The sequence below is a fragment of the Athene cunicularia genome (assembly GCF_003259725.1).
Source record: "Athene cunicularia isolate RWA chromosome 17 unlocalized genomic scaffold, athCun1 chr17_part1, whole genome shotgun sequence".
Lineage (NCBI taxonomy): Eukaryota > Metazoa > Chordata > Aves > Strigiformes > Strigidae > Athene > Athene cunicularia.
In genome coordinates, this window is record NW_020799122.1 from 6,468,840 (window position 1) to 6,479,195 (window position 10,356).

Here is a 10,356-nt window from a genome sequence, read left to right on the forward strand (position 1 = left end):
GCTGGGGATTAAGGCAGGCCCTGCCCTTGAACCGGCAGCTGCTGCCCTTCGCTAAACCCGAGGAGAAGGGACGTGCGGCACCGGTTTGTAAGCGAATTACAGCTCCAGGAAAGCCGCTGGCCGTTTTGCCTGCGGTTAGGCGAGCGCTAAAAGCGGGGCGGGGTAGGGGGGGAGGAAAGCGCCGTGGAAGGATGCCCCTCGCTTTCCGGAGCCCTCTGCCTTTCACCTTGGCCAACTCTCCCGTTTCACGGTCCTTCCCGGCCAGGGAATACCCTTCCCAGGGCGGCAGGCAGGAGCTCCCCAAGGGAGCGCTGCCCCAGCCCGTGCCGGGTGCTGCAGAAATGCTCCCGGTGCCTCGGAGAGCCGGCCCCAACGGGCACGGCTGGGCCGGGGGACACGGGAGTCCCACCGGCTCTGCTCCAGCAGGCACGGGGGGTCACAGCTTCGAGGAGTCCCTCCACTAGAGCACATTCCCTCAGAGAAGGTGATGATCAAGAGAAAAAGTCTTAGTTTCCATTTTTAATCCAGGAGAGGGAGGGCAAGAGATTAAGCATCAATCTGTTCCGCGGAGGAAGCAAGCATCTTGTTCCAGAGTCACTCGTGACCTCCGGTCAACTCTTATCGCACTGGGCACCTGATAGCCATCAACCTTGCCTCTAAAAGGCGATGCTGAGTTTGGGACTAAGAACTGATTCTTTTGAAAAAGACTCTTAGAAATGGTAACATCAAGTAACAGTTAAATGTACTTTAATTCCTTCAAACAGAAGGATATCTTGAAGGTACATCAGAGAAATTATTTCATTGATTTCATTCTCTTAAAAAAAAAAGCATGGCTTCAAAATTCAGGAACAGTATCCAATAAACAAAATACTATCGTTATGCGCCTGTTTTAGTGTGGTACAAAGAGAAGCTTACAGTTTCAAGTGAATGGCATAAGCGACTGAGAAATCCATTCAGATAATGCTTGTTTACAGGGACAAAAACTATGTTGACAAGTATGAGTAAGCACACATAATCTGTTTAAAAAAACCTCAAACCTTTCTAACTGTATTTACACACATGGATGTATTTGCTTTCCTTTGGCACTAGAAATTACAGACAAAAGATTCCATTTTATAGCAATTAAAACTTCAAAATAAAAATAACCTTTGAGTCATTTAAGTCATACAGCCCCAGCACAGTAGCTTCACCTTTATGAAATTGTTGCCAACTCTATATTCTAACTCTGGAAATTCAGGCCACAAAGCCTGAATTCAGCTTCCACCTGTGACAAATTCCACTTGGCAGGATTAACTGGATGTGAGAAGCTCAAGCAGCAGTGGGGAATTAATGAGATACAGACAGGTATTTAATAAGAATGAATTTCCCATTCTTATCCAAGGTGAACATCTACCTTTAAATGCTCTTTATATGCATATACAAATTAAATCAAGTAAAAATGGACACCCATTACATAAATTCAGCCAAATTAGACATTAAGTGAACAGTCAAGAGCACATGATGGCCATCTGTAGTATTTCCTTCAACGCTGCAGAGGAATGTGTTAATCCCTACTTCTTTCCATTGCTAGAAAAAAAAAAAAATTAAGATTACACTTAACAAATACGGTTTATTCTTTTAGCATGTTAGTTTACTCTTTAGCCATTGCCAGGAGTAAACCCTTAAATTTCACAGGAAATCTAGTATTATTAGTACAGTAGCAAGAGTGTTTTGGCACCCTGTAAAATCCTAAAGAACGTTCAAGAAAAATCTCAGAAGTAGCATTTCATTATCCAGAGTTCTCATTTCTTGCTCATGGTATTTAACTTTACACAACCTGAAGCTTTGATTACTTTCAAAACAAGTTTTTATAGGTTTTCTGCTAGTAATCAACAGGGGTATAACAAATATGGCACAGTATTTTTCCTAAAGCACTGAAGACTAGAAAAAAAAAATATTCTCCTCGAAGAACTACAATCAATTAGGACTACATAGAAATTAAGTAACGAGGCATCATGGCAAGTAATAGCACATTGACCCTCTACCACAACAGGAAGCGGTTTTCAATCTTACAACAAAAAGGAATCGAATGAAAAAGAATCTAGAATTTATAGACTTCATAGGTTTTGTTCCTTCCCTCTCTACATGATAAGAAACCATTACCAATTAACATTTTACTTTGCTCTATAAGCAGGATTAGGGCTGCAGCTCTTGTTGAGACAGAATAAAGTAAACATTGCTGTATTTTCGCATTGATCACATGCAGACTGGACGTTGCATTGTCTCATAACTAGATTGAATCCAAGCTGGACCAGACACTTACAGAATGTTTCCTCCACACATGTTATTTGGGCATGTCTCACATAGACATTAATCTTGTTCTGCTAAGTTGTATTCTTGAGCATCAAAAAAAGCTGAATTTGACTACAGCAAATTCTGTGAGGAAAATGGATCAGAGAATATAACAGCAAGTCTTCCCAGAAGACAGTCTTTTTCTACACATCCAAAGAGAACTAGCTGTTTGAATTTTAGATTAGCTGATACAACATTTTTTTTTAAATATTTCAAAAGCACAGCATGTTAAAACAACTTTCATTACACACTGTGGAATACCAGTACCAACAAGCTCTATGTGAAATTGTTACAAGCTACTCAAAAGCAGTCTCTTAAAATGAAGAAGAGTACAGTATATCTAAAGCATATATACATGCTGCTACCAAGGAAAGAAAGCAGTGAAGTAGCAACTTTTTATACATGAGCTTTGCTAAGAATCTTGCTCTTTGAAATAGCCCAAAAATTAGCTTCCACTTAAGATTTATTTTCAACTGAAATGACTTACAAAAAAACCCAAATCTTCTTATAAGACCTCTTGGTCTTTTTATTCTGAGCTTGCATGATATTTTCATGCAAACTGATTTACTGGAGATACAGTATTGGAAGTTACTACTTTAAAAAAAAAAAAAGTGATTTTTCTTTTTAAAAAACATGACTATAAACCTGTCTTCACACAAGACGTGTACCTACAGCCTTGTCTTAGAGTTAGTTAATTCAAGAAACCAAGTGTGCAGTAGTAACTACCAAAGGAAACATTTTACAAGTACTGAAATAGTGGAAACTAAATGCACCAATGATCAGTCCATGCAACCACAGGGTTGCATTGCACTATATAAATACTGACCAAATGCCCCCAAAAATGCCAAGAAACTACAAGCAAGTTCAAAACAGGATATTAAAACTGTTTCTTTCAGTGAAGACCAACCAGTCCCTTTGTGTACACATTTAGTTTTATTGTAACAAAGCAACTTGTACACTTTAACGTTTAAAACTGAGCATCTTTCTTTCCTTTCCAGTGAAACAAAAAAAAAAAAAAAAAAAAGAATTTAAAAATAAACAAGAACAAAATTACAATAGAGAATGTCAATTCCAAATAAGATCCTACAGGTTCTGCTGATTCTCCATCAAGTGGCAGGGCTCAAAGTCATCATTAGGAGAAGATTTTATTTTAAAAGTGTCATCTTAAACTGCAAGGATGTTTGTTAAACATCACAATTAAACATGCCAAAGGAGAAGAAGCCATGTTGTCAAAATGCCCACTTAACCCACCCAAACATCTGAAACCCACCCCGGCTGACCTTCTATAACCCCATTTTTTTTTTAGTTTTTTCTTTTTTTTAAACAAGAGAAAGTAGACAGATACATGTTGGTAAATGCTAACTGTCCATATTCACATAGAGACACAGTGTAATCTCTGAGCCCAATATACAGAGAAAGAAGGAAAAAAGCTAGATTCTATGCACTACTACACAGGGGCCTAGCACTCTTCAGCTTCCAGCAGAGTGAAGGGAGCAGAAGGTTTTCTTTTTTCCCACAGAACATGGTGTGTTGATTCCATAAACAGTTTTTGTTTTGAGACAGAAAGGGATAAAAATGAACTTGAAACAGAAACTGGTAGATTCTTTTCCACTGTATTCTGCTCAAGGTATTTCCCCCAAAATAAATTGTGAACCATGGTGTAGAGGAGAGAAAAAGAGACCTCAAGAGAACAAGGCGACTGAGCACAAGAAAAAAAAGACAGCAACTTGCTCCCAGGGACTGGAGAAAAATTAAAAAGGTAAAAAGGGGGTTTGGAATCCATCAGTGTTCAATTAGTCATCTTCTCCTTCATCCTCCTGTTGAAACATAAGCAACAATTAAAAAAATCTAATCACTAAACTTCAGGTAGCACGAACTATCAAATGCAATAACCAGAATGTTTTACTACCCTACAGACAACAGCCCTACAGTGTTACTCGTAGCATGCTGTATGATCTCTCCTTCCCTCTTCACTAAGGAGTAGTAACACTTGCCATGAGTACAATCTACACAAAAATCAGTTAATAACTGGATGTCCCAATGAAGAAACATCAGGTTTGAACAACTACTGTGACTTAGAATCACTACAAACACTGGTATCTAGGAAGTGAAGGGGCCACCTTTTTTCCCCTATTTTAAACTCTTAAACTCTGAAGAGGAAACTGCTTCAACTTCCAGGTACTAAATTACTAAAAATACTAAATTCCAGGTGAGCACAGGATTCTGGTGCCCACAACAGCCCTCCTACCTCGATACAAATAGTTTTTTGCTGCTGAAATTCAGACACATCACACCCAATTACAAAAAAATCAAGACATTCTGAACTTTAAGTTACCAACACCCTGAATGCTGTCCCTGGAATCCCACTTGCAGCTAAAGGAAATTTCTAATTCCTGAACCCAACAGTCTTAGCTAAGCTGGCCGTAAGCGAAAGAAACCAACAGGTGGGAGGATGACAGAACTGGTAAATAACTTTTGTTGATATAACAAGTAAAGCCTTGCTAGGATGTTCACTAGTTAAATAAGAATTTTGTTACACTAATATCCTAGTTCTTCTAGAGCACCTCCCTTACAAATTTACTGAAACTGCTTATATGTACTGTCTCATATATGCAAAAAACCTTATTACTACACTGAAACCACTGCACAAGATGGTAACAGTTCTGCTTCTCCCCTCCAAACACCTCGTCAGTGATTGTAAAGAACTATTTTACCTTTGTAACAATGGCTCAGTATTCTTACAAGATCCCTTTTATAAAAATTTCTTTTGATTCTCATACACCAGCGATGGAAGGTATAACATTACTCACCTCTCCTTCCTCTCCCTCATCATCATCTTCATCTTCCTCCCCCTCATCTTCATCTCCTTCTTCATCAATATCCTCCAATCCTTCTTCCTCTTCATCGTCATCATCATCCTCCTCTCCCTCCCCTTCTTCATCATCCATATCAGGAACCTTAAAGACACAGATGCAACATTAACTAGTGATCAAATTCACTTTCACTTGCACCCTGCTATTATGGGTGTGGATCAACAACTCCATGCTGTTCTTACCAAGTAGTACTGTAATGGATTTGGCCAGATGTCATCCTTGATGACTTCTCCTAGTTCGTCAGCCCCTGCATCGGAGTGGTCAGTGAACCAGGTAAAGAAGCTTTCTGGCTCTTCATGCTGCCTCTTCCTACTGGCTTTGTTCTGTGTCTGGCTTGAACGTTTTGTCAGATCCTGAAAAGAAAGTTAAGAAGTTCCTTAAAGAAGCCGTCTTTACATGGCCTTTGGTTGGTTGAATTTTTTAGTAAGCACCATTTAGAAACATTCTTGTCTGAACAACCACAAGTAGGCACTTACTGCTCCCTCTTTCAGGGAGAGGTCTTTAACAATCTTTTGAAACCCAGACAACTCACAGAAGACGACTGCGTTCTCATGAACACAGGAAAACAGTAAAACTGCCTGTTTCTTTTAATGACCTCCACTGAAATACTGAAAATTCACATGATCTTGCACTTGATTTATGCTTCCCAATCACAAGAAAGAAGTACAGTAAGTGTTTAATGACATACTGAACTGAAATGGCTAAATGCTACTCTGAGAGCATTTAGCGGTAATTGCAGCTAAATGCTACGACTACTACATACACACAATTTAAGAAACACAGTCTCCACACCTCTAAGCTCTGTCTTTAACTTGAGATAAAGAAATGTCTAGCCTTATCCTAAGATGTCCTACTTTAAAGTCTTCAGGCCATCTTGTGTAGTTAAAAAAAAAACAACCCACACACCATAAACCGCTAAGACATGGGTCACAAAACCATACATGAATTCTGTATCAATCACCTTAACCCCAGAAGTTTACAACAATCTTTTTGCCTAGTCTGAAAACTACTATTTTAATCCATTCTTTCTTTGATCATATGGTAACTCCAAACTTCTAGTATTTGTTTTCTTTATAGAATCACAACATTTATAGATTTAGACTGTTTAATGAAGAATACCAGAATTCACGCTGATTTTGTGGTATGTTGTAAGGATCATTCAGCTAATCATTCTATTTGTAGTGGACTGTAACTTCTTGTACAAGAGGAAAAGTTCTAATTCTCAGTGAAAAAAAGTTTTCTTGGTCTGAGGGTGACAAAACAAGCAGTGACTTAGCCGCAACCCTCAGTTCTACTTTCAAATACTCATTTCAAATCTTCACATTAAAGTACTCCCAACTTTTACAGACACTAACTACAACAAATTATGACTGAATAAAGTCTGGTTGAAAGACATGCCCACATTATTGTGTGGCTGCAACTTCTCCAATGATGTGGTGTCTGGAAATTAATTTGAAGGAAAAAAAAGGGAAAACCAACAACAACAACAAAAAATCATGCATCCCTATCGAACACCCCAAACCCTACTGTCCTCACAATTCCTAATTTAACAGTTACCTTAAGAAAGCAACAGAACACAGATTCTAGAGCAAGTTAATGCACTTGTTAATCCCTCCCTCTCGTCATACTTGTGCTCTCATGGTTTTAATGGTGGTGCTCAACTGAGCAAGAGAATTCACTACAGATCTCCACGTAAACAGGGTATTCCAAACCTTGCAAGGTAGGCATGAGCTACGTACGTAAAGTGGAAAGTGGGTTGGGAGGGGAAGGGAGGACAAAGCAGCTTCGATTAAATAAAAAGTAAAATGAACACCATGAAAATGACGGTATCACAGAGAGCAGCAATCATCTTTCCCAGAAGCACATACATACCTTCCCAGATTTCCATTTGATCTCAGTTGATTTTGAAGATGGGTCTCCACTTTCATTAAGGTGAAACTCTTTGGAGAGAACTTTATTTTCAAAGTACGGATTCTCATCAAAATACTGCAGAGTTGAAAGCAAAGAGTTAGAACCCACATAATGTAAAGACACATGCCAAGTCAAAACCTGGTACTAACTGGACAACTGAAGAGATTAAGCTACAAACTACAACCCAATATGTGATCACGTTCAAAAAACCTTGGAAAAAATCACAAGTGAAGGAATTATTTCAAGTACTTACAAAATCTATTCTGTAACCTGATTTGATGTCTTCGAATTCTGTCACTTCAACTCTGGTCAAATAATGCAGTGCTTCCTCATCTTCTTCTCCCAGCAGTGCAGATACTAAGACAGAATTAGGAATCCCGTATTACCAAAGCTATGAAATGTGTATCATGCAGATGAAATACAGGGAACCGATAGCAAGTAGGATTTGAAAAGCAACACAGTCCAAGCCAACTTCTCACAGCCCATTTTTTTCAAGTTACCAGCCAAAAGATTATTAGCATTGGTGTGATTTGCATTTGCTGAGGTGAAAGCATTGTACGTTCGCTTGTTGTAGTTCAACATTAAAAAGCAGCAAAAGCTACCTGCATACATCTCTCTGAAACACGTTTTCACAGATGTAGTTTGCCCAATCTAAGCAGGCTACAAACTTGTTTTGCCCTCTGAGAAAGTCTATTGTCAAGAATCCCAAGGAGTTCACCTCCAATTAAAAAAAAACCCCTAGATTTTATTTTTATTTTCTCCTTTAAAGGGCCCAATTAACTAAAAAAAAAAAAAAAAAAAAAAAAAAAAAAAAAAAAGGAGAAACTTGTAGTTTAAAATGCAGAAAGAAAACCAACATGGGATTTTAGTGAACAAGATGTTCCTTTGGTTAACAAATGCAAGAAATAGAAAGCTTTTAAAACATACTCTGTAACAAAAAGGAAGTGTTTGCATATGAAGCAGGCTTCCATTTAAACATACGCCCAGCAACAACTCTAGAAAACCCTCAGTCCTGCCAGATATACCCATAACACCCAAGCAAACACTGAGTTTACAGAAAAAAAGAGGGACATTAAGAACATACCTTGTGGGTGGTTGACAAATGTTGTTACCCAGAAATTTGGGATTTTGGCGATCAATTCTGACCTCTTCTGGAAGAATGGTTGGCGGAGTTTGTTGTATTTCTGTTCTACTTTCAAAATTTCCTCACTGGCTTGTTCATTCAGTCTGTAATAGGAAGAACCACATTAACCACTGGAGAGAGAACTGAAATTTAAAGATGCATCATCAGTAGTTAGCTAAAAACGGCTTGAGTCTGATTAGACTAGTCTGCCATATTCAACAAATGAGATCTCAAACAAAAAAACTGAGGCCCAAACCTTTAACAACTTTTAAGAATCATTCTACCAGAGGCAATATCACTGATCTTAATGAAGCATTCTGAGCACACTGTGTGTTTTGCAGCATGACATAAGGGACGGACCCTTATTTATGCAAAGCAAAGTAGTATTTTACCTCTTAAACATTTTATTTGCAAAAGACCTGAAGACGGATAACACGTAACACTATCACCTGCTCTTTGTAACTTTTGGGCAGGCAGGCAAGCTACAGCAAAGCAATTTTGTATACCCCACACAAGTAAAATCTTAAGATGTAACATTTAATTGGTTTTGTAAAAAGGAAGAGCCCTGATAGCGCAACAGGTTCACATGGCCAGAGCCTCAGCAGTCACCTGCAGCCTTTGCAGGACAGTGTGCATGGAGACAAGATCCAGGCAAATACCAACACAGAACCCACAAAGAGTTCTGGCATACAAAACTAATGTTTTAGTCACACTTTCTAGGTATTCTACAAAAGCACGAATATATAATTTTTTAAAAAGTATAATAAAAGCTAACTTTTCAACCAAGTTTTCGGTTGCAAACATGAAAATACTCTTGCAAAACACAATACACAGTAACTTGAAAAAACACTATGAAATAGATTTCTATTATCAAAACGATCACAATTAATTAAAAATTTTAAACTCAAGTTCTACTCTTTTAATTACACATAATTAAACAAGAAACCAGGGCACTACTTCAGATTTTTATCATACACAAATACTTCTTACATGCAATCAAGTCAGAACACTAGTATATCTTGGCAGAGTTTAAAGAGAGTGAGAACTACTACCGAGTTCTTACTTTACTAAATATTTTTATATTTCAGTTACATCTTCATTTCTGCTAAAACATTTGTTTACCTGTCTATTTCATTCTGTACTTCATCAATGTGTTCAATTGCTTCCTGTTGCTCTTTTTCTGAAAAACAAACAAAAATGCATCAAAATCCCTTCATTCTCAAGTCTGACAAATCACCTGGGGTTTTCACTTAAGACTTTTTCTAGTCATCTACTTTAGAAGTATGCAGAAATTCCTATTAAATGTCATGAGTGTTACTAGGCCTTAAAAGCTTCAGCTACTTCCAGGGTGTACTACGGCTGAAGTGCAGAAAAAGTTTGAAGGAACGGCACTCAAAGCCAGTTTACCCCTAGAAATCACAGCTCACATTCTTCTACTCAGTTTTACAAATGAACTTAAATTATGAGTCAATCGTGACAGATTAATAACAATTTAATTAAAATAGCATAAACCATATTTGCTAAAACCAATACATTTGAAGGAACGTTAAAGAATTTAGATTAGACAGAAATATCAATCGACAGAGCCTTATCGGGGAACATGCCACCTTGTCTAACAACCGAAAATAACGTTCGAAAGGGCAGTTAGGAGCAGAAAAGACCTCCCAGTTGCCGTTTGACAGGTATTTTCTGGTCGGAAGCTCCCCTCGACAAAGCCTGGCAAAGCCCTGGGTTACAGGAGCACTGTTTACCTATCGCGCCGGGAGATGAATGAACGGCAGCGGGAAGTCGCTGGAGCAGTGCAGCACGCTCACTCCTCCCCCGGTAAGTTTCCCGCACGGCTCAGCCCGCGTTAGGGGACAGCTCTCCCCAGTTGCGCGGGTGCATGCGCTGCCCCCCTCCCCAGGACGGAGCGGCGGCCGGCTACGGAAAACACGTGTGTGACCGGAGCTGGCCGCGGGCGCTGCACCGCGGGGCGCGACGGCGGATCTGATGGAAGGAGGAAGGAGAGCACTGCGCCCTTCCCGCGGCGGCGGCCGGGAGGAAACCCACGGCGCGGCGACCTTTAAAAATCCCGGAGCTGCCGCGATCGCACGTGGGGACGGCGCGGAGGGCTCC

At 39.4% G+C, this 10,356-nt stretch overlaps 1 protein-coding gene across 1 annotated transcript in view; it reads right to left on the reverse strand.

Annotated features, from left to right (window-relative positions):
- Positions 1-3,245: 3,245 nt before the first annotated feature.
- The window catches only part of SET (SET nuclear proto-oncogene), a 10,732-nt gene continuing 3,621 nt past the window's right edge, over positions 3,246-10,356 (reverse strand). The window contains exons 3-9 of the mRNA XM_026860672.1: positions 9,361-9,418; positions 8,200-8,342; positions 7,369-7,472; positions 7,077-7,190; positions 5,387-5,557; positions 5,142-5,288; positions 3,246-4,148 (exon numbers count right to left, since the gene is read on the reverse strand). Coding sequence (XP_026716473.1) covers positions 4,125-4,148; positions 5,142-5,288; positions 5,387-5,557; positions 7,077-7,190; positions 7,369-7,472; positions 8,200-8,342; positions 9,361-9,418 — 761 coding nt within the window. The 3' untranslated portion in view covers positions 3,246-4,124. The remainder of the gene's footprint in view (positions 4,149-5,141; positions 5,289-5,386; positions 5,558-7,076; positions 7,191-7,368; positions 7,473-8,199; positions 8,343-9,360; positions 9,419-10,356) is intronic.